The sequence below is a fragment of the Amblyomma americanum genome, chromosome 1, assembly GCF_052857255.1.
Source record: "Amblyomma americanum isolate KBUSLIRL-KWMA chromosome 1, ASM5285725v1, whole genome shotgun sequence".
Classification (NCBI taxonomy): domain Eukaryota; kingdom Metazoa; phylum Arthropoda; class Arachnida; order Ixodida; family Ixodidae; genus Amblyomma; species Amblyomma americanum.
In genome coordinates this window covers 451605447-451629759 of record NC_135497.1, presented here as the reverse complement: position 1 = coordinate 451629759, position 24313 = coordinate 451605447, and the positions used below count along the sequence as shown (strand labels likewise).

At 46.1% G+C, this 24313-nt stretch overlaps 1 protein-coding gene across 1 annotated transcript in view; it reads right to left on the bottom strand.

Annotated features, from left to right (window-relative positions):
* dysc (whirlin protein dyschronic) overlaps window positions 1-24313 on the bottom strand; it is a 352774-nt gene that overhangs the window by 201572 nt on the left and 126889 nt on the right. The window contains exons 6-8 of the mRNA XM_077650615.1: window positions 20991-21154; window positions 10190-10369; window positions 6727-6886 (exon numbers count right to left, since the gene is read on the bottom strand). Of these exons, the coding sequence (XP_077506741.1) occupies window positions 6727-6886; window positions 10190-10369; window positions 20991-21154 (504 nt within the window). The remainder of the gene's footprint in view (window positions 1-6726; window positions 6887-10189; window positions 10370-20990; window positions 21155-24313) is intronic.

Here is a 24313-nt window from a genome sequence, read left to right as displayed (position 1 = left end):
GAAGGAAAGCTACAGAGCTTTCTCAAAATATTCTCAGGTGAAAAATTCGCCGTGACAAATTTGAGGCTCCAAACGGGACCACGAACAGTTAGTTGGTTCGGGGCAGTTCCTGTATACCAACTAATGTAGCCACGACGGATTGTCGATTGCAGGGCGAGGTCGATGTTGAATCGATCAGTGACATGAGGGGGGTACAATGTTAGCCCAATGTATTCAGGTAAAATATTGCAATGCGGAGCGCGTAGCTTTCAAGCTAGCCATTCTGTTTAGCTAAGTTGAGCAGTGGGCCGGGGTTCAAGCCAAGAGCCCGCAAGAATTTTTTAACTGCGGAGACTTTGAGCTGGCTTGCCCTTGCAGTCGCAGGGATGCCCATGAGCAGACGTTAATGAACCACTGCTCCCCTGACTTTATCCGAATCGTGTGGAAGCACCCAGGCCAGTCACTTAGCTGCTCGGGTGCCTGGTGCACTCAGAAATTGCATATGAAAATATTCCCCGAGAAAATACATCGGTAAATAACTGCTGTCGCTTCTTTTCTTGCTATTGAAATGGCCTTTAAATGAGGGGATTCCGCAGGCGATCAAATAAGAAGAGAGCCACCACTGACGCTGGAAGAAGTCAAAAGCTAGAAGTGCCTTCCGCGAGTTGCATTTCTCGCCCAACAAAGATTCCCTTCGGCGCCAAGAAAACGCGTGGAGTTGCATGAAGAAATGGCCTTAAAAAGTGCTGAAGACGCGACATTATTTTTCACGGAGTCCAGCGCACCGCCGTTTTATCATAATAATAATAATAATAATAATAATTGGTTTTTGGGGAAAGGAAATGGCGCAGTATCTGTCTCATATATCGTTGGACACCTGAACCGCGCCGTAAGGGAAGGGATAAAGGAGAGAGTGAAAGAAAGGGGCGCCGAAGTGGAGGGCTGCGGAATTATTTCGACCACCTGGGGATCTTTAACGTGCACTGACATCGCACAGCACACGGGCGCCTTAGCGTTTTTCCTCCATAAAAACGCAGCCGCCGCGGTCGGGTTCGAACCCGGGAACTCCGGATCAGTAGTCGGGCGCCCTAACCACTGAGCCACCGCGGCGGGGTCCGTTTTATCAGTGGCGAATGCACACTTATCATGTACAGCTTTCTTAGACAAAATTTTTGAATACAGGGAAACTATAAGGTCTGATACAGAAATATTGAAGATAATGGTCCATTCTTCCGATGTGCAGCAAAATCTTTCTTTTGTAGCGTTTCCATCGCTCGCATCGAGCAGTTAAAGAAGTATAGACACCTAATTTTTGGGTGCGTGTTTTCTTCTTTGTAGTGATTCGAAGGGCATTATTATACAGGGATTACCATGCGGTATTCTCCTAAGACCGTTAAATTATTTAAACCAAATTTCTTCATCGTGTTGTTTCGCTTTCGGTTTCAACAGCCGAACGATAACTGTGATGTCAAAGTGTGGTTATAGGTCATGTGAGACATGAAAAAAACTACTAACCGCTGCTCCTACATTAGTTGTCATTCTGGCTCTTGTAGATGGATGGCTTCAGCAATGTAACTGATTAAAACGATGAAGCAGCGATGATATCGCAGTTTTTCTATGCATGTGACATATAATCACACTTTGACGTAACATCTATCGTCCGGCGGCTGAAATCGAAACAGCATGACAGAAAAATTTGATTATAACTCATTTAGGCGAATACTACATGGTGATTCATGCATAGTAGTATGTTCCGCATCAGCGTAGAGAAGAAAACATGCCACCAAAATTAGGTGTCTATACTCCTTTAAGACTGCCAAAGAAAAACAATGGGGAACGCTTTTGACGACAGCAAAAAGGTCAATAACAAAAAAATGCAACCCTGCCGACGGGTGATCTGCGGATATAGTGATTATTATACCGAAACCTTACAATATGTAAAATATTACGTTCGTAAACTAGTTCCGGTTCATGAATGGTTTTGTCCAGAATTGTTGGGCACTTCAGAACGCCAAGAGCGCTTGGCGGTGATAATCAGAGGACATAAAAGCCGGCGGTGGCAATCAAAGCACATAAAATTACTTAAAAATCTTCGCGACAGTATCCTTAAAGCCTTTGCAAAGCTCTTCATGCACTCCGCATTTCAAAATCTGCCGCACTGATTGGCCATGAAATAGAATTACATATATACAAACAATCTTGCTTCCTGCGGCAGCCAACTAAGCTAATTAAAAGGCTACGGAACCGCCATCCATGGCTTCAGGAAGCTGGCGACTACAGTTGTCCCGAATTTCCATGTCCGCAGTCATGATGAAAGAACAGCGACACTCTCGGCTATCGATTTTTGCTAACGCAGTGTTCCATGCAAAGGGAAAATACATTATACACGGAAAAAGTGAGAAAAAGGCACAAACAGATTTCACATCTTTCGTGCATTGGTCAGAGGCTGCAAGCCATTCTTGAACGGAGGTGGCCTCAACGACCCTAACGATACCAGTTCCTCGGAACCCGGGAGACATTCATGTCGCCAGTAGTTCCTGCTGTACGAAGAACCATACTAAATATATCCATGTGAAAAAACAAAAACTACGTTCCTGTCAATTACACTCTAGTGAACAAGGGGCCGACATCCCCTTCGCGTTATCGGTCCGTTTCCACAGCTCGCGGCACGTGGCACCGCATCGAGCGCTTCACAGATCGGTGGCCGACGTATATGTGCGGCTGCCGCCAGTACTTTAGACTGCGACGTTTTCGATCGTCGCGACTCCTATAACGAAGCAGTGCGTCGAGGTTTTCCAGCTTTCTCCGAGACCACTCCGCATGTGTTGAAACGATGGGCTGTACACGCTCGCCTGCCCGCCCTTCACTTGGCTACTGCGTCGTGAACAGGATCAGTATAGACCAGTCCAACGGCCATTGTGTCATCGAGATTCCACCGCAGCAAAAGTTTCATGTGCACGCAGCTAAAATAAGCACGAAAATTACAAAGTGAAGAGACAGGTTTAGTTTTCGTGCCCAGAAACGAATTTTCGCGGCAAGTGAGTGAGTGAGTGAAAACATTTATTGATTTCCAAAGGGATTCGCGGATCGAAGGCTCCGTCGTCTTCGTGCTTGCGCCGGCGACTAGAGTCTTCTTTCAGCAAGGAATTTCTTTATTAACGCATTTTTTTTTGCACATCGTAATATTGCACCATAATATGCAGTGTGTGCGCAGATGCCGCCTCGGAACGTTTGTGATTTTCTGCTAATTATTGTAAAAAAAATGCAGCCCACTGGTTTTCTGTGCCAGTCTCAACTACTCGGCGCGAGCGCAGGGCATACTTTAAAAGGGAAGATTTCGCTACGCATCGCAAGTTTAGATGCTTGTGAACAGAATGAACAGAACGATAATGGTGCATTTCAATATTTCACTATTTCTTTACAATTAGAAGTCATGTCCCAGAGAGCTGGACTCGCAACAGTTGTGTACCCGCGCAACACAACTATGATGTAATGCAGTGCACATCGTTAGTGAGAAACATTAAATTATACTCCACAGAACAGATAAAAATGGCATATTGAAGCTCAACACTTCAATGCACGAACACGACCGCAGCGGTGGCCAAGTGGTTGAGCATCCGCCTTGCATGCGAGAGGTGCGGGGTTGAATCCCCAGTGCCACCGGATACCCATCAGTGATACAATGGGTACAAGCTTTCTTCTGGCTTGGTGCTCGGCTTATCTAGGGTGAAATGCTTAATAAACGGGTCTTTGAAACCACTTTGAGTCATCGAAAACACCTTGTGCCATGGCGCTCTTTGGCCACATATGCCCTTGCGCCATAAATGTCCATCATCGACAAACGAACATGAGAGGAGAAGGGACAAGCGCTAACTAGCAACTCTTTATTCGAAAGGAACGCGCCACGTATATACACTCTGAAAGACATCTTTTAATTCAATCAAACCATCACACATTCTTTGCCTTTCAAACACACTGACGTGTCGCTAATGCCGTGATTACCCATTTTTCGAATGAAAAAAGCTTCTGCCTATAACCTTTACGTCTGATAAGTTTGGTTGGCAGTTTTCGCAGTTCTTGCAGTGCTTCGGCAGATGCAAGTTTGCACTGTTCTCTACTGACAGTTCATGTTCGCGCACCCTATCATTAGCAATCTACCAGTTTATCCCATATAGTCCTTGCCACATGAAAGAGGTAATTCGTGTAGAACACCACTGCCACACTTCAAAAATGGCCTGACATGTCCCTTACCACATCCAACTTTCTTCTTTTCAGTATCCACAATGAAAGACGTGAGTTCGATCCCGTCCGCGGCGGTCGAATTTCGATGGAGGCGAAATTCTAGAGGCCCGTGTACTGCGGATGTCAGTGCAGGTTAAAGAACCCAAGGTGGTCGAAATTCCCGGAGCCCTTCACAACGGCGTCTCTCATAGCCTGAGTCGCTTTGGGACGTTAAACCCCCATAAACCAAACCAAACCATTATCCATAATGCGGGACACAGCTGTGCAAGTTGAAATGGGGCTGAGAAGACCACTAGCGCATTTTGCTTACTCGCCACTTTTTTTCAGATTGTGGGACATTCGATGTACATAAGGAACCCCTGTCGGTCTCACCTCAGTTTTCTTTTCTGGTCTCGTTATCCGCCCTATCACTTTAACGTTTAAAATCTGCAGACTGTTGTCAATGGGAAGGTCATGACAGAAAGCGAGGCCTTTACCATGTTGCCTAAAGATGTTTAAAACATGTTCCACCTTGTTCAGGTAGGTCAAGGCAAGCTTTTATTTGATAAGCACTAGGTGGTCGTCCGCATATAAAAAAAATTCTGAGAACACTTTCATCGTCACGGGTATTGTTAATGTTATGGTCTATGGATGCGAGAAGGATGTGAGACAGAAAACGTGCAACACATGAACCTATGTAAATGCCCTGTCGCTGAGTATACAGGTTGTCTTCAAATGACACCAGTGTGGCGCGTAGATAAAATTTAAGCAGGCGCATAAAATTTTCCACAGACATTACAGCATTATATCGAAAGGGAATGACATTGCTAGATTCTATGCTGGCCTTGACTGCCTTGAACAGCTCTCTGTGTGGGATAGAATAGAACAGGTTCTCTACATGCATGGAAAACGCGTAACCAATGTCATCACTTTACTCTAAGAAGGTAATAACGTCCAAGGAGTTCGTGGCGAACCGGTCGTTAACAACTGTGGTGTTCAGTTGCTTGAGTAGGTAGCGGCTCACCTTAAGCTGCCAAGTGTCCCTATCGCTCAAGATGCACAGGAGGGGCACCTCATGTTTATGTGCCTTTGCTGTGAAAAACACCGTGAGGTTCGGTTTCTACAAATCTCCGATGGCTTTTGCAAGCTTGTCCAGCTTGAGGACTATATCGGGCAAACTGGTAGATGCGTTAATGATAGGGTGCGCGAACATGAACTGTCAGTAGAGAACGGTACCAACTTGCATCTGCCGAAGCACTACAAGAAATGTGAAAACTGTCAACCAAACTTCACAGATATAAAGATTATAGAGAGAAGCCGTGACACGCTGGCACGTGAACTTTCTTCGTTCGAAAAATGGGCGATCAGTTCATTAGCGACACGTCAGTGTGCTTGAAAGGCAAATAACAAATGTTTCTGGCTGTACAGAGGGCAAAACGCTTCTCTAGAACACGTTCTGGGCGTGTTACGGTCTGAGCACGCGACACCTAGCGATAACATTTCTTTAAAAATTGTCTCGATAGAAGCATGTGCAGTTATAAGATTTCATCGTCATTTTTTGCCTTCCTGGTCGCAGCGGCTTGGGGAGCTGCGGAACACACAGATCGGTCGCTCTAGACATGTGTTTTGCCCTCTGTACATGTGTGATGGTTTGATTGCATGGTAAGAAGTTTTTCAGAGGGTATATATATATATATATATATATATATATATATATATATATATATATATATATATATATATATATATATATATATATATATGTGTGTGTGTGTGTGTGTGTGTGTGTGTGTGTGTGTGTGTGTGTGTGTGTGTGTGTGTGTGTGTGTGTGTGTGTGTGTGTGTGTGTGTGTGTGTGTGTGTGTGTGTGTGTGTGTGTGTGTGTGTGTGTGTGTGTGTGTGTGTGTGTGTGTGTGTGTGTGTGTGTGTGTGTGTGTGTGCGTGCGTGCGTGCGTGCGCGCGCTGCGCGCTCCTTTAGAATAAAGAGTTGCTAGTTAGCGCCTGTCCCGTCTCCTTTTGTGTTCGTGTGTGAGAAGTGTTGCGCTTCAATATAGCGTTTTTAAATCATGAGCCAACTATGCCCTAAACAAATGCTGCTGAAAAAATTCAGGGGGGCACTATGTTGACGTAAAGTGGGGTGAGGCGGAAGCCTTTAGGGCAGTGTTGCTGCTTGTGTCGCTGATGTGTGGTTAAGATGTTGATTAAGTACACAGTTGTTTGTGAATCTTAAATGCTGGAGGCCGTTTGGGAGGCATCCGTCTGATTCGGCGCCTTCCCACAAACACTCTCCGGCATATTAAACAAAGAGAATTACATGTGCGTCGGCAGGAAGTAGCGTAGTCGTTAGCACGCTCAGCTGCGGAACGGGAGGATGGTCGTTCGAATCCCATCGTGCACAAATATTTTTTTCTTATCGAGTTGAAGAGCGTAACGGACAGACGGACGGATGCGAGTATGAGCCATGGAAAGTAAAAACTGTCAATAACGTGGACCTGAAGCCTAGTAAATGCATCAGCAGACCCCCACCTTGTCGAGGTCCTCCGGGCGTATCGAGTTCCTCAGGTGGCCCAGCAGCGCGTACTTGTGCGGCGTGTCCAGCAGCTCCAGGAGCACGGCCACCAGGGCGTCCACGGTCATCGACCGCGTCTCGTACTCGTTCCGGTAGTAGGCCAGCGAGATGCGCGCACTGCGAGCGCCATGCCCTCAATGGTTGGACACGTAGTACGCCACCGTATGCATATTGAACTGTGCTCACCAAATGCACGCATTTGATGCGTCACACGTGTGAGCCATCGATGGCCCAGTTTACGCGTGGAAGACAAAAATAAAATCATTCTCTCAAGACTTCCCGGAAATGTTTTGTATTTAGCCGAAATAACGAGCCGTGCTTGAGAGTGTTAAACACTCAAGATACAGTAACAGTCGCAAACACCACGGAAGTCGTCACCGCAAAAGCGTCAACAGCGCCGTGGGGTTCAGTCCTTCCTCAGTCATCGTTCTACTCGGGCCAAGAAGGATAATGCAGAACGCTTTGTCACGAGTCGCTCCTACGTATCGTCACCATGGGAGCCCTAGTTGGGTTTACGCTCATGCCATGAATCCAAGAATTTATTGGCCACATAAGATCTCTAGTCGGATTTACGCTGATGCCTGCAACCGAAGAACTTAATGTCCACTTAAGGGGGAACGCGGCTTTCAAATCACGAAGACATCCGAATTTAAGAGCCAGATTTCGTATCTGCAAGGCTTTTCTAATTATATCCCGAAAGGTTTTTCCCGAAAACAGACCAGAAGTGGCATTAAAAATGTTTTTTTTTTGTGACAGTAGGATGCAGTAAACTAGCTGAGATCTCTGTGAAAATAATAGTTTTCTGAAGAGTGTTTTTTGACCTGACTGCCCTGCTTGCAGAGAGCATAGCATGTGGTTCGTTGCACTGTGCTCCTTGATAAATTCGTTATGCAGTGACGTTCCCATATTTCTGAATTACTTTCGTCATTTTCTTCACTCTTTCAGTAATTTGACTGCCATGATTGCATTATGCAGGCATGAATATAATGTTCTTTGTAGAAAACACTGAGGTTGATAAAACATTTTGAGAACATCCCTTCATAAACCATTCCTTTGGCAAAATTTAAGAGCGTCTCTAGGCTCTTATGAAATTTTGTTTTCAAGCAAGGCTTTCTACAAATTCGGTAGAGCAATGGAGCACAAAAAAACCTATGATGTGAAATTTACTGAAGAGATATGAGTGAACATTTTTATTTATTCGTTAAGCGCACTTTGCATAAAAATTAGCTGCGTTTTAAATACTGTTGCACCTGGTTAGGGAGCGAAATCTGTGGTGTATCAGGCCACTAGATGCGGCTTGGCGTCTGTAACGTTGAGTTCGCACCGCACAGTGGATAGGCAGCACGCCCAGCCTGCCACCCTGGCAGTTAAATTAATGGTCAACGCCAACGCCAATTAACGAAATGAAAGCCGACGGCCTATAGCTTCAGTGTCGCGTGTCTGCCACAACGTTGTGATTGGCAACGCATGCAGCGCACATCTGTCACTACCACCATGTAGTTTAAAGCGCGACTGAGGTGTCCACTGTCTCAGGGGGCCCGTTATGCGCCTTTGCTTTCGAAGCTCCCGCCCTTCATCGGTTTCGGCGCAGCACCGGAGCGGCTGAAGGCCACTGAAGGTCAAAGCGACGGAGTCGAAAATATGTTTTGAGGAAAGGAAATGACGCAGTAACTGTCTCCCATATCTCAGTGGACATCCGAACCGCGCCGTAAGAGAAGGATAGAGTGAAAGAAACATGTCACGTGGTTGTGACATCAGGCTCCGGCTGTTGCAAGGCTGCTTTCTCGGAGCCGATTTTGCTCGCTCCTGCTAGGCCAGTAAGGCTCTCGCTTTAGTAAGCGTAACTTCCTTTCGGCCGTGAAGACGGCCGTGACAGATGTTTAATACTCATTTTTGCTAGTAATGTGGTACATCTGACTCCAGTAGCTACTAAAAACGTAGGGACACGTAATTACATTACGTGTAAACAATGCGATACGATTAGAAGCTGTTGATGCCTTTAATGGAATTAATGTCCCTTCCGGTCTTGACACGTCATTGTAATGTCACACCTCATTGTCGCGTGGTCTGATGACTTCACTGGAAGTCACACCTCCTCGACTAATCAGTGATTTTCGTGACATACGACGCTGCTTATTTTCTTCGATGGGGCTTGTAATGCGGTTGCATCAGAAAAATGCGCACTTTCAGAACAGTGTATCATTAACTCTCCCATATAGCTACTGAACGACAGTACACCGCCCCCTCCCAGCACGTGGCATCGCCCAGTCTAACGACCATGCGGTCACTTAGATGACTTCCGTGCACAGCACCCCCCCCCCTCCCCCCCGACTGCCCAGTCCCCGCTCCCCACTTCGGTCGAGGCGTGGAGAATGTGTGGTGCTGGATGAAGACCGAACAGGCAGTGGCACCGGCACCATAATGACCTTCATCACTGTATCATAACAGAAATGTAGGTGCTACCAGCTCGGGCGCCCCAAAGCCCACTACCACACAGTTATAGTTGGATACAACTCAAGAATGCAGCGGAAAACGCCCCTCAAAGGAGGCCCTCCAGCCAATGGCATCGATCGATTCTCATGATGTCGCGGATAGTCCCCTTGGACCTGCTAGCCTGACATCACAGGGGCTGGCAGATGAAAGGAAATTATTCAATGTTTAATCGGATTAACCACAGCGCCATGAAAATCGGTCGACCCCACTAGCCGCAGGACCTCCTTTGAGGGGCACCCGCCACTTTGTTCTTGAGTTGTATCCAACTAAACCAGTAAAATAGATACTCACGCACTCAGCTGACACGTATCGTCCGATCTCGGTACTGGCTTCCCTGTGAACGACTGTGTTCATGCGCTGGCCTGATATTAATCCCAGCAGGACACCATGGAACGGACGCCAAGCGGTGACTACGACGGTGCCTTCCTCGACTGTCTCAGTGTCCTCGTCCGCTCTTAGCAACGCTCGCCTCCTCGCGTTGACAAGCAACTGCATTCGAGCATTTGCAGGCCGGCACTTTTTCCACGCAGCCAATTCTGCTGCTACATTAATCCCTCCCTAGGTCCTCCTACCTGTTCTTTCTGTGGGTACCAACCAAAGCTAGGTCTCTCTTCTATCCGCATAACGTTCACACTTCATCGAAAGAACAGGTGACCAGCTCTGCTCACAGAGCAAGCCACCGGGTGGACAGCGTGTCCCCGCCGCCACTGAAGAGCCAGTAAAGAGGCTACGCCCAAGAAGGCCCATATTGATCAGCCGGTGAGTGCCAGAGTTCCCCGCAACAACAGTCACGCCGTTCCCCATGCATCAGCGGCAAAAACCGAAGCTGGCTGTCATAGAGGGTTACGGACGTGTATTTGTCGCTAGAAAGCATTGCACCAGCAAGATCCTAAAATATCTCCCATGATATGCAGTGCTCCCACTCACCTCGGAGACAGGAGTTGGGCGCACTTGGCGTCCAGCGCCTCCTCGATCTCCTCGCTCGTCTGACGTCGGGGGCTGGGCCGCCGACGGGGCATGCTGCACGCCTCGCGGGCGCCGCCGTAGCCGCCAGGGTCCGCCATCCTGCCGGGGAGAGACGACGCGGCGGCATCCTTTGTTCTCGCTCTGTCGGCAACAAATACAAAAGAAATGCGATCGGAAGCCTGGCACATTTTCAAGACTTACGCATCATTGCCACCATGCATTGACAAAAAGGCGTGGAATGCGCGTGCGGGTGGAGAACCCGGCCGCTAGTTTCCGCCCTCTTCCCGCCGCAAATAGCCCCGGTGGCTCTTCGTTCAACGTGAGCCGACTATCATCTGGAAGCGGCGACCAGATCGCCATTCTGCAGTCCTCATCGTCATGCCAGGCATTTAAGTCAGGTTATGGGTAAAATGAACCAGGGGCCGAATTCTGTAACCATTAATTTCCTTTCCATTCCATTTGGTCCTCTGTCATTCGTCTATTCTATTGACGTAGGGCATCAGAGAAGACGTCACGCCCGTCGTAACAGAAATGCGCCCGTATTGGCACATGCATAACCGCGTCTCGAAGGAATATGTGTACCTTGACAATATAACAATCAGGTGCTCTAGGTTGGACAGACAGGCACACTACATTTGCAGCAACAGATCATTGTAGTGCTTCTCACCCAGCTGCTTGTGTAGTGTGCCGCCTACGTTACTGCCAGCGTGCAATAGCGAACGCTATCGCTGATCAAGGTTTCCAACATCAGCCTAAATAAAAACGGGCGCACGCACTGATGGAAAAATCATCGCTAAAAATCGTCTACAGCGTTGCTAAAAAAAATAACCGTTGCTCAATCGAGCACCTTCTTCTCCGAACTTTACATCACGGCGAAAAAAAGTTGGATGCTTAAAATTCAGTGTTCCCTCCTATAAAAGACTGGAAGCGGGCAGAGTGGGTGAGGGAACAAGCGCGGTCTAATGACATCCTAGTAGAAATCGAGAAGACGAAATGGGCTCGGCCCATCTAGTGTGAAAGCAACATAACCGATGGTCGTTAAGGGTAAGGGACTATTCCAAGAAAAGGCAAGCGTAGCATGAGGGCAGCAGGAAGTGAGGTGGGCGGATGAGATTAAGTGGGTTGCGGGGATAAGGTCACCGCGGCGGGCAGAGGACAGGGTTAATTGGAGAGACATGGAAGCTAGATGCCTTTGCCCTGCTGTGGGCGTAGCTAGGCAGATCATGATGATGATGAGACAGACCATAGGAAACGCGTAGAGTGCGCGCGAGGAGGTCATCGCCTCGTACATGCGGGATGCGAGCTGCGGGGAGCAGGAGGAAACTGCCTAGTGGGAAGAGGGTGAGGGTGTGGTGGCGTAAGTTGTCTTGAAAACCTTTTTTCCAGGTCAAATGGCATCCTTCTGTCCGCTCCTTTCAGGCTTTTCTCCCCCTTCTCTCAATCCAGCTTTTTCTTCGTGCAGCAGTTGTCACCATTTTCTCCGATGAAGCATGCGCCCTTTAGCCAAGTGAACTTACAGCAGCTTGAGCTACAGCTCATATGCCAACAGAAACAGCGTAAATTATCCAGCGGAATCAGTTTGAATGTATTTTCTACAGCAGATACAAAAATATATTTTCTAGAACAGATCCAAAGTGACACAAATGCACAACATTAACCAGAAACAAGCGTTTCAAGCGTCAGGTAACGGCATAAAGGAACACCAAGGGCTAAAGGCAGCGTAGATAATTTATGCAACATACTTTCTATGTCATCCGCAACAATTTTCACATCATGCAACACGGGAGACGTTAAACGTTGGGTACATGTCGTATAATTGCGCCCCCTTTTTTTTACACGTCTTCCTAACGGTGGCGTCGTATATATACACACACATTGGTTTTTGATCAAGACCTTAGCAAGGTGGTACATATATAAATGCACATACATAAAGGCAAAACAACATCAGTAAATAATTTTAGGTGCTCTTTATTGAAATTGGCAGCCATGCTTCATAGATCGACCCAAATAGAGAAATTTTATATTTTAATAAAGCTTCTGAATCAGTTTCGAATGCTTAATTGTAAACGCAAATTAACTGGTCTACCTACGTTCATAATCAATTGGGTCTGCGAAATACTCGTGTTGTGGCGGTCAGTGGAACCAGTTGCCAATACAACCGGCTGCCATCGGATTATCTAATGAGCACTGAGAGCATTCATCAACATCATCAGCCGGAGTACGTCCAATGCGCCACAAAGGCCTCTCCCATATCTTTCCAATGAGCCCTGCCCTGTGCCATCTGCGGCCAACTTATGCCCGAATATTTCTTAATCTCATCCGCCCAACTAACTTTCTGCCACCTCTTGCTACGCTTGCCTTCTCTCGCAATCCACTCCGTTACCCTTAAGGACCGGCGGTTATCTTGTCTTCATATTACATGCCCTGTCCATGTCCATTTCTTCCTCTCGATTTCGACTAGGTTGTCATTAAACCGCATTTGTTCCATGACACACTCTGCCCTCTTCCTGTGTCTTAACGTTCCAAACTATCATTTTCCTTCCCATATCAAAATGCATGGTCCTAAATTTAAGCTGAACCCTTTTTGTTCTATTTCCCCGTTCCTATTCCATAGGTGAGTACCGGTAAGAATTTTCCCTTGAAGGATAGCGGTGAACTGCCATTCATGATCTGAGAGAACCTGGAAAATGCGCTCCACCCAATTGTCGTTCTTCTAGCTATTTCGCTCTCGTGATTCGGATCTGCGGTCACTAGCTGCCCTAAGTAGACGTATTCCCCTAGCACTTCCAGCGCATTGCTACCAATTCTGAACTGCTGTTTCCTTCCGAGACTGTTGAACAATACTTTGGTTTTTTGCATATTAATTTTAGACCCACCGTTTTTCTGTGCCTCTCTAGCTCATTGGTCATGCTTTGCAGTTCTTCTCCTGAGTGACTTAGCAAGACAATGTAGTCAGTGAATCACAGATTGTTACGGTATTCTCCATTAACTCTTATCCCCAACTGTTTTCAATCCAGGCCGCTGGATACCTTCTGTAAGCAGGCGGTGAATAGCATTGGCGAGATGTAGTGTCCCTGCCGTACACCCTTCTTTATTAGAATTTTAATGCTGACTTTATGGATGACTATGGTAGCTGTGCAGTTGCTATATATATCTTGCAGTATTTGACGTAAGGCTCTTCTACGCCCTGATTCCTTTACCACTTCCTGCACCTCGCTGCCAATTGTGAACTGCTGTTCCCTTGTTAGCCTGTTGAGCATTACTTTGGTTTTCTGCATGTTAATTTTTAGAACCACCGTTCTGCTCTGCCTGTCTAACTCATTGATCGTGATTTGCAGTTCACCTCCTGAGTGACTCAGCAAGGCAATGCCATCAGCGAATGGCAGACTATTTAGGTATTCGCCATTAACTGTTATCCACAACTGTTCCCAATTCAGGCCTCGAAATACCTCCTGTAAACATGCGGTGAACAGCATTGGCCATATTTTGTCTCCTTGCCTAACGCCCTTCCTTATAGAAATTTTTATTGCTGACTTTATTTAAGACTATGGTAGTGTGCAGTTGCTATGTACCGGGTGTCCCAGCTAATTTGAGCCCATGGTTAAAAAATAAATTATTACATACAGGCGAGTGAAACCAGTTGCATACTGGTGACAGTCATATTGCGCACCACAGGTAATTTTTTGTTCCGAAATGAATTTACAGTGTAATAAAGTTTAATTATCTAAATTAAAAATATTGACTTTACACAACAGACTGCATTGGAAGAGTTGTCGGGCACCTTGAGAAACCTTGATTCCATCATTTACGACAAGTAAACCCTTGCGCGTGTCTTTCTTCTCCAGCTTCAAAAGAAGCCCGCGAAATACAAAAATATACCACATGACTAACACATTCGCGCACCAGCATCGTGCTGCTCTCAAGCGTGATTTGAGAAAACCAAATCACCTGCAGTCTTGACCCGACGGCCCCACAGTAGCGGCAGGCCGATATGTTGGCGGCGGCAACTCTCAACGTCATGTGTGCCAACTGGCTGACGCAGACGAGAAACCACCGCCAACATTTCGGCCTGCCGCTGGTGCGGAGCCGTCGAGTCAAGGATGCAGGTGGTTTCGTTTGCTCAAACCCCGTTTGAGAGCAGCACGATCGTGGCACGCAAATGCGTTAGTCACGTGGTTTATTTTTGTATTTCGCGGGCTCTCTTTGGAGCTGGGAAAAAAAGACACACGGGAGGGTTTCCTTATCGTAAATGATAGAATGGAGCTTTCTGAAGGTGCTCGACATCTCTTCCAATGCAATTTGTTGTATAAAGTCAATATATATCAATTTATAAAATTAAACCTAATTAAATTAATAATTAGTTGCGAAACGAAAATTGGCTATGGTCCGCAAGATAGCTGTCACCAATATGCAACTGGTTTCACTCGCCTGTCTCTAATAATTTATTTTTTTAATCCTGAGCTCAAGTTAGCTGGGACACACGGTACATCTTCCAGTATTCTGACATAAGGCTCTTCTACACCCTGATTCCGCAATGCCTGTATGACTACTCAGGTTTCCATGGAGTAAAATGCTTTCTCGTAAACAATGAAGACTACATATAGGGGTTGGTTATATATACGTATACTAAGGGCACGTAGTGACAACAGATCCGGATTATGAGAGGGAAATAACTAGAAGGATAAGAATGGGGGAGCGCATATGCAAGGTTCTCTCAGATCATGAATGGCAGTTTACCAATATCCCTAAAAAGAAAAGTGTACAACAGCTGTATCTTACCAGTACTCACCTGCGGGGCAGAAACTTGGGGGCTAACGGAAAGGGTTCAGCTTAAGTTAAGCAACGCTGCGAGCCAAGGAATGAGAAATGATAGGTGTAATGTTAAGAGTCCGGATGCGGGCAGAGTGGGTGAGGGAACAAATGCGGGTTAATGACATCCTAGTCGAAATCAAGAGGAAGAAATTGACTTGGGCAGGGCATGTAATGCGAAGGCAAGATAATCCTTAAGGGTAACGGAGTGAATTCCAAAGACAAGGCAAGCGTAGCAGTGGGCGGCAGAAGGCTAGGTGGGCGGATGAGATTAGGAGGTTTGCAGGCATAGGGTGGGCGCAGCTGTCAAAGGACAGGGTTAATTGGAGAGACATGGGAGAGGCCTTTGCCCTGCAGTGGGCGTAGGCAGGCTGATGATGATGATGACACCCTGATTCCGCAATGCCTACGTGGCTGCTGAGGTTTTGGCTGAGTCAAATGCTTTCCCGGAATCTATGAAGGCTATATACCTATAACGATTGCTTATACTCTGCACATTTCTCAAGAACCTGACTTATAGTGCGAATTCGAAAAAACAGAGAACTTTAAGAGAAAAATCTGGCGTTGCAGGCTCGAGTTGACGAACTAGAACAGTACCAGAGGTCGAACAATCTAGAAATCAAAGGACTACCTGAAAGCTGTAATGAAGTGGCTGCAGTTAAAACCATAGCTGAGACACTGGGTGAATAACTTACAGATGCCGACATATGCCACAAAGTTGGAAGTACGAATTCCAGTGATAAAAACGTAATTATCCGCTTCACTCGCCGGTCAAAGCGAATTAACATCTTGGCAAAGGCACGGAAGACACGCCTAACAACTGAGTCCCTTGGATTTGATGGCCCAAGCAAGTCAGTTTTTGTTAATGAACATCTCACTCGAACAAATAAGGTGCTGTTTGGTGCTGCTATTGCTCGTAAGAAGGCAGTCGGCTGGAAGTTTGTTTGGACGAGCAATGGCAAAGTTCTTGCAAGGCAAAGCGAAACGTCTGCGGTTCTACGCATAACGTCAGTGCGTGATTTGGATCTCATGACGTCTGCAACCGTAGACTCCTCCGCAACTGTAGACTCCTCATGAGGTAAAATGGGTGGCAACTGTAGAAAACATCAACAAACACCAAAATGCCTGTCCCAGTCCTTCCCACAGATTTAAAAACCCACCTTGGAATAGACTATCTTTTCGACGCTCCACTGAAATGCTTTCATATTAATGCCCGGTCTCTTTGCAACAAATCTGATGACTTTTCCATGCTACTGGCAAGTTTTGGATTTCGATTTTGATGCACTCATGATATCTGAGGCGTGGTATGTAAATGATTATGTGTTCACGCTTCCCTCATACGAAACTTTTTTCCTAAATCGCCAAAATGGACGGAAAGGTGGTGGTGTGTCCCTGCTGGTGAATCAATCCATGAAGTGTGAACTGCTCCCACAGCTAAGCTTCATAACTGAGTGTTGCGAAGTTCTCACAGTTCTCAGCAACTGTACTGTTTTCTCGGTTTTTTACCGCCCTCCCAGTGGTGATGAGAATGCTTTCCTGGAACGTCTGGACTCCCTCTTTCATTTCATTGATGATAAGAAGTATAACATTGTATGGGGCGGTGATTTTAACATTGATATGCTGTGTAATAATAGTATTCAGAACAATTTTGAAATTTTTCTTTCTTCAAATGGCTGCTCAAACATAATAAGAGAACCCACTCGCATTACTTCCAACACGGCAACGTTGCTTGATCTTTTTAGTACTAATTTTGATATAGCCCTTATTAAGAGTTGTGTAATCTGCCGCGACATTTTTGACCACATGGGAATTTATATGTGTAAAGAAAAACATCGTACAAAGAGGCTGTCTGATCAGCCTCATTACCGCCAAATAATCTCTGAGCATAGACTGAACACCTTCCGCAGAGAAGTAGAAAATGAGACATGGCATGACATTTGTTCAATAATCTGTCCTAATAACGCATACCACACTTTTTACGCAAGTTTATCGCTCTGTATCAAAATAATTTCCCCCTTACGAAGGTAACAAAACGAAGATGAATTAGAAAGCCATGGATTTCATCGTCTTTGTTGCATCGCATCGAGGTAAAAAACAAACTTTACTGGAAATTTATCAAAACGAGAGAGCCTGATGACTGGACACAGTAAAAAGCTTATCGCAACCAATTAAACCGTGATATTAGAACTGCTAAGGACTGTTACTACAGTGACATCTTTGAGAGTAGTGGTGGTCGTACGGATATATTGTGGAAACAGCTGTCCAACATCATTAACCCTTCAAGTATTACCAAAGCTCCTGATATTTTAACAGTTAATGGTGTTAAGATGAGTAGGTTCGACTTGGCTAATGCGTTTAATGATTCCTTCCTTGATAACTCGCGGTCCCAACATAACGCGGAAGCAATCGAATTTCTAGAGACTAACAACTCGCAGAGTGTTTTTCTTACTGCAGTTGACAACGAAGAAGTTCAGTCAATCTTCAGGGAACTACACAATAGCCCATCGCGTGATGCGGACGGACTTCAAATTTCTCCTGTTAAGTATGTTATAGACCTTATTTCACCCTCACTGACTCATATCTTTAATCTATGTCTTAGCACTGGTACGTTTCCCACGGAGATGCAAGTTGCTAGAGTACTGCCTGTATTTAAAAAGGTGATCGCAATAATACTGCGAACTATAGACCAATATCCCTTCTACCAGTGTTTTAGAAAGGTCTTGAAAAAGTGGTCGCAAAACGCCTGCACCAATTTTTGGATCGCCAAACTATTATTACCCGATCTCAACACGGTTTTCAGAAAGGATTTTCTACTGAAACTGCATTGGTGGCCCAAAACAAATTTATCTTAGAAAACTTTGAAGAAACAAAGATTACACTTGGGGTTTTCATAGACTTTAAAAAAGCCTTCGACAGCATTAGTCATGACACTCTTCTTGCGAAAATTCAGAGATATGGTGTCAGGGGCCATGTGCTAGAGCTAATTCGTTCTTATCTTTCGCACAGATATCAATATGTCGACATCAATGGATGCTCCTCGCGCATGACTCAAATCGAAACTGGCGTCCCGCAAGGGAGTATCTTAGGTCCACTTCTGTTTAATTTATACATCAATGATATTACCACTATTAATACGAATGCATACTTTATAATATATGCGGACGACACAAGCATATTCTTCAGTGGTTACAACCCCGATGATCTCATTATCCTTGCAAATAGGACGCTTTCAGCGCTTGTCCACTGGGTAAACTGTAATGCTCTACAGATAAATGTTTCGAAAACGAAAGCAATGTTCTTTCGTCCGAAAGGAAAAAATATTAAGTTTCTCCAGACAACTCTGCTGTGCCTCGAGTAGTATAGAAATCGTTAACACGTTTAAAACATTAGGAATCTGGTTTACGGAAAAACTGCTCTGGGATACAAATATTGATCATATATGCCTTAAGATTGCTCGTGTAATTGGCGTACTATCACGTTATCGCCATTTTTTCTCTACCTCAATTAAATTGCTTCTGTTTAAAACCCTCTTCATGTCACATTTGCATTACTGCAACCTAGTTTGGGGAGCTGCTACAAAGACCACTCTTCAAAATATTTACTTCCTTCAAAAGAAGGCATTAAGAATTATTTTTAACCAACCTTACGATTATCCTTCCGCAGCCCTTTTTCACAATAGTAACGTGCCGAGAATATTTAGTCTCTATGATATACGTCTGTCCTTGCGCTAGAAACAGGAAACACGGGACAAAATTTCAACAATATCTCAAATTGCTAACCTTGAGCTCCTTGTGCCTACATACCCGCTACGCCGTCTGCGGCACTACACCCTTAACACGCCACAAACTAACTACGGGATACAGATGCTTAGATATTATCTTCCCGCACTACTCAATCGTCTCTCTGATGCAGGCATTGACATTAATAAATGCAGCAATGCTGACCTCCGGGCGTTCTTTCACTAAATAATTCTATTGTTTTATGGTTTGTGGTTCTTACGTATACGGTAGAAATATGCAGGCTCGTTGAATGCTTTTCGTAACCCGTCAGCACGCTAATATCACGCTGTCTTCATTCATGTATGTTGAAAATTGTTCTTTTATGCGTTGTCAATGTGTTCACTGCTGTGAAATTAAGTGCTATAATCTCTGCGCATATAGAATGTTTAAATAATGCTTTCAGTGCATGCTTTGAATTTTATATATTACTTGTTCTTTATGTTAAATTGCGCGCTTAGTTTGTGTTTCCACTGTTCATTCACAGATTGTCGATCATGCCTTAGGTTGATGTATGTCTTTCTTTCTGCACGTGACCAATGGAGCCACTGATGCTGGATGTTGTGGGCCTCGGGAGCTTGTCAAGCTACGGCTTTTTTTCCCGGGGCCCACTGCTCTCTGTAGCAAGAAATAAATAAACTGAACTGAACTGAACCCTGTGCGAAAGCCTGCCTGATCATGATCATTTGGTTGATTGATTGAAGTCTGAGGTTGTCCTGACAATTTTAGATTGCCTTAATAAACTCCTTATAGACAACGGATAGTAAGGTGATCGGTATGTAATTTTTCAAGTCTTTGACGTGTCTGTTCTTATAGATTAAGATTATGTTAGCGTTCTTCCTAGGTTCTGGTACGCTCGAGGTCATAAGGCATTACGTATACAGGGTGGATAGTTTTTCTAGCAGTATCTCCCCTCCATCCTTCAAAAGATCACCTGTTACCTTAACCTCACCAGCTTCATGCTCCCTTTTCATTGCTCCTGAGGTTTTCTTTACTTCCTTTTTCTTTAATGGTAGGGTATCCCATTGCTGTGTGATACTGCCTATCTCATTTACGTCCTGAATACACTGGCTTATAGATTTGTGTAGAACTGTTCGGCTACTTTAACTATGCTATCCGTGTTGCTGATGGCATTGCCCTCTTTGTCTCTTAACGCATATATCTGATTTTTGCTTATGCCTAGTTTCCTCTTCGCTGCTTTCTAGTTAGGCTACCTCCGTTCCTTAGAGCATGCTCGACTCTATCCGGATTAAACTTGCTTACGTCAATTACCTTGCGCTCATTGATTAACTTCGATAGCTCTGGCAGTTCTATTCTGTCTGTGGGGTTTGATGCTTTCATGCTTTGGCGTTTCTTAATCATATATTTCCTCTCCTGAGAGAGCTTGTCGGCACCCTCCCGAACCGTCCTACCGCCTACTCCTACTGCGCACTCCGTAATGATAGCTGCGAGATTACCGTTCATAGCTTGAACATTAAGGCCGTAGTCCTCAGTTAAAGCCGAATATCTGTTCTGAAGGGATATACCGAATTACTCCACTTTCCCTCTTAAAGGAATTCTGAGAGAACTAACCGGATATTATAAGCAGTTTTTGTATTTTCAAACGTGAAAACTGACGCGCAATTTTTGCTGTATGTCTGTACGCCTATTTAGTGTCGAAATGCTAGTTTTTGGATCTGCGCACTGAATATCTATAATGCCCCGCTTAATTCCGCACTGCTCCTCACGCCTGGGCCAACCAAGGTTGGAAGTACGAAATAAATTTGATAAAATAAACGGAGCTTGCTAATGATTGCACGGCGTATATCTAGCATGTTGGAAATTCGCAACACTGGCACATAACGTAACCAAGTGTTGCAAAAATAAATATTCACACTATCATATATTTTGTCGGCGCTTAATATGTGAAAAACAGAGAAGTTAAGCAAAAAATAGAAAAATGCACACAATACAGGAGAAGCGCTCTCCTGTCTTAAAACGAGGGCCACCCTACACTCTAAACAGAAAGGAATAAAAAGGGAGTAAAGTGTCCTCTAGCGCACACCCTTTTTACACTGATATAGGCGTATGCGTGCTTAGAGTGTAGGCGGGGCGAGTAACTTCACACAGACTTGGTGTAAATAAACATTCATTCACCGGAAAGGAACGGCAGTAGAAAGGGTGCGTCAACCACTCACCTGCGCTCCTCCTCATCGCCGAGCAGGGCAGAGTCGCAGGGCACCTTTCCCAGGCGGCGAATCCGTAGCACCATACGCGGCGCGTGCTGCAGCACAGCGGCAGCCTCATCGTGAGTCAGCTCGCCCAGGTCGTGCTCGTTCACCGACACAATCTCGTCGCCAACCTGCGCCACACATAGCCTTCGCTTCACCCCGAGTGACCTGTCCGCTGCATTACACGCCCCGTCCCTCTTTGGGAAATCAGGGGAGATTATTTATTTATTTACTTCTTATTTATCAGCAACTCGAGTTTCTTTCAACTCTGCCTGCCATGGTGTCTCTAGATTTTGCTTCTGTCACTTGCTTTCCGCATCTCACAAAGCTATCCACACCTGATTTTGAACATTTCTCGTTTCCTTCAATGTTTCGAATCCCTAGGTGGCTACTGCCAGGATGGAAATTTATGCGCTAGTACAGTGGGTTTGCTTGAGCCGCCAAAGGTGGAGTAGACTTCAAATAAAGGAGTAATTAGTCATTAGCATCTACCCAAGCATAGCTATGCGACTCCAAAGAAAAATTTATGCAGCTTTCATAGAGACTTTCTAGTTGAATAAAAGTCAGTCCTAGTCAATGGGCTCGAAGGCGAGACAACCGCCTCTCTGGACCAGTCGCTCTGCCAGCTGAGCTAACCAGGACAGCTAGCAGATGGCAGTGTGAGTGGAAATTAATCGAGATCGTTAGGTGGGAATGGTGTCCATCCAATGGTTTCGTGAGAAACCGCCAAAGCGGAGTAGACGCTTGGCTGTGCTGGTGTGGGTGCTAATAAGTAACTACTCCCCTACTTGTTAAGCGCTGTTGTCTCCACAGATATCGGTAAGATGCTTTTCAGACCTTGACAGTGTCTGACGATAAGTGCACTAACCCACATTCATACACTAAAGACTACTCGTGCTTCGAATCTGGTGTCACTACTTGGACGTGATCGGGGATACATTCTCACCGCTTACAGTCACTCGATACCTGTCGTAAAGCGCTGCTTCCTCCTCATAGTGCTTACTTTACCTTATATTGATACTGAAGCCTGCTGTTATGCTCTAGACGTTAAGATCAACAACGCACTAATGCACCACAATTCGTCCCCTGAATTATTCTTGAGGACTACGTTATCAGCATTTGGGAGGTTACTTAGGTGTTCTCCGCACCTCATAAGGGCCTTTGTTATCGTCCCAAGAATCAACGCAGAAGACCTCGGGATGATGCGGCGTTGGACGCCTCACTAAGTTCTCGATGTACACGAGAAACGTCGACGTGCGGCAGTGTCTGAGAGAGCACCGGAACAACTGCAGCCTTTTGAGAGCCCCAGGTCATCTCGGTGCCCGTTGCAGTCGTTATACGTGCAGATCGATTTTCAACAGCCTCGCAGTCTTGTACAGACTCCGGGACTAAATTCGTAGAGAAAAAATGGAGGCGTTTTTCACGGCAACATGGAGCACGCGTCAAGTACCTTCTTTCGCAGTGGTGATGAGAAAAAAAAAGACAAGCACATTCAAGAAACTGAACATTCTGCCTTCTCAGCACACATGCACGGTGCGCGTCTAGTAGCAGCACGCATGCAGCTTCGGGATGCTACACCCCCAGCACCACGACAAGCCGATCGGACCGTGCTGCCAGCAGGAGGCCGTTACTGTCGTCTTCTTTCGAAGATAGGCTTGGCATCGCTCAACTTTGCGGATGGAACTTCGAAGCGCGCCCAAGGAGAGAAATTTACAAAAGGCAGACAGCTAGGCCGAAGGCGCCTTTGCTCCAGCAGAGCAAGATGGGAAAGCGCTGCGTAGTGTCGTCGGCTGAAATCTCACGCCACCTAGGCGTACTGCCGAACAGCAAAAAAAAATGACCAGAGCTGGAAAGGAAGGTCAGAAGAACATGGGGGTACGCGGGTATTTTTGTCGCAAATAAAACAGTTAACCATTTTCAGCATTCTTGAAATGACTGGCGTGCAAGCACGTGTTAAACTAAGCCCGCTAACGTGGAATACAGTAGCGGGAACCTGCTGTTCTTCCTACTTTCGATCAACAGTAGAAGAAGCACCTCGCTATCATGCTTTCATTCTGCGCGACGTCCTTACTCTCCGGTTGGTCACGCCGACGCTTTACCTCCACGTTGGATGAGCCCAGAAAAAGTGCAGTGCGACGCTCTCTCGCTGAGCCTGTCCTCTGAAGAACGCACAGACACAGCACCTCAACGTCTCGGCTGATTGACACGAGCATGCTCACACTAGCGATGTGGCTAACAAGCCCTGAACGAGGCAACGACTGCTTCACGACACCGCCTCGTAGCTTGCGCCTCGGAACAACCCCTTGCCGCCCAGCTTCGACCAGCCTCGAAAACACCGCGGCACGGTTCACCACGAGGATATATATCATACTGAAGATCATAATATTACATATCAAAGCAGAAGAGAACAAGTAAAAATGAGCAGCTAAAAAGAAGCATGCAGCGTCACTATGCGCTGTCAATCATTGCGTCGGAGAATTCCACTGCCTCACGGTACGCGGGAAGAAGGAAAATGTAAATGTGTTAGTTCAAGCAATGTACGGGGTAAGTGTATCGTGGTGATGGAAACGTGCGAGGCATGTAGCTCAAAATGAAGCCACAGACTCTCTGAAGTGAAACCAGTGAAACGTATTGAAACCAATGCAGCCATAGTCGATACCAACCCGGCGTCATGCAGGCAAAATTCGAAAGTGGAACAATAGCACTGCCGCCATCACGACACATCACAAGACACCTTGTGGAGCTACGTCACACACAGCACATGCAGAAACATTCCCGCCCGGCCTAACACAGCTGGCACAGCTTCCTCACGTGAAGTTGTCTCGGAGGAGGAGGAGGAAAACTTTTATTTCTATTTACAGTGAGAGGTCGATGGGGCGAGCCGGAAGGGCCCGTCCCTTACAAACACTAGGAGGGAGCCCTAGTCCGGGATCCCTGTAGCTTCCGCAGCGGCTCGGGCTCTAGCTACCAATGCCTGTTGGGCATGGAGTTCGGAGCAGCCGCGCAGTGCAGCTTCCCAGGCCTCTCGAGTGGGGTGGAGGTGGGGTGGGTAGGCAGGATTGGAAGGGCATGCCCACACCATGTGGTAGGTGTCCGAAAACTCCTCCTCACAGTGTGGGCACGCGCCCGAGAAAGAAGAATTGAAGTGCTTAAGTACTGCCGGGCACAGTACAGTATTGGTATAGAGGCGGAGAAGCCAGCGCTCCTCCACCCTGGTGAGGCCTTTACAGGGAGGGGGATAGAGACCATGAAAATTTTGATAAAGAGAGGGTCGATTCGAACGCTGACCG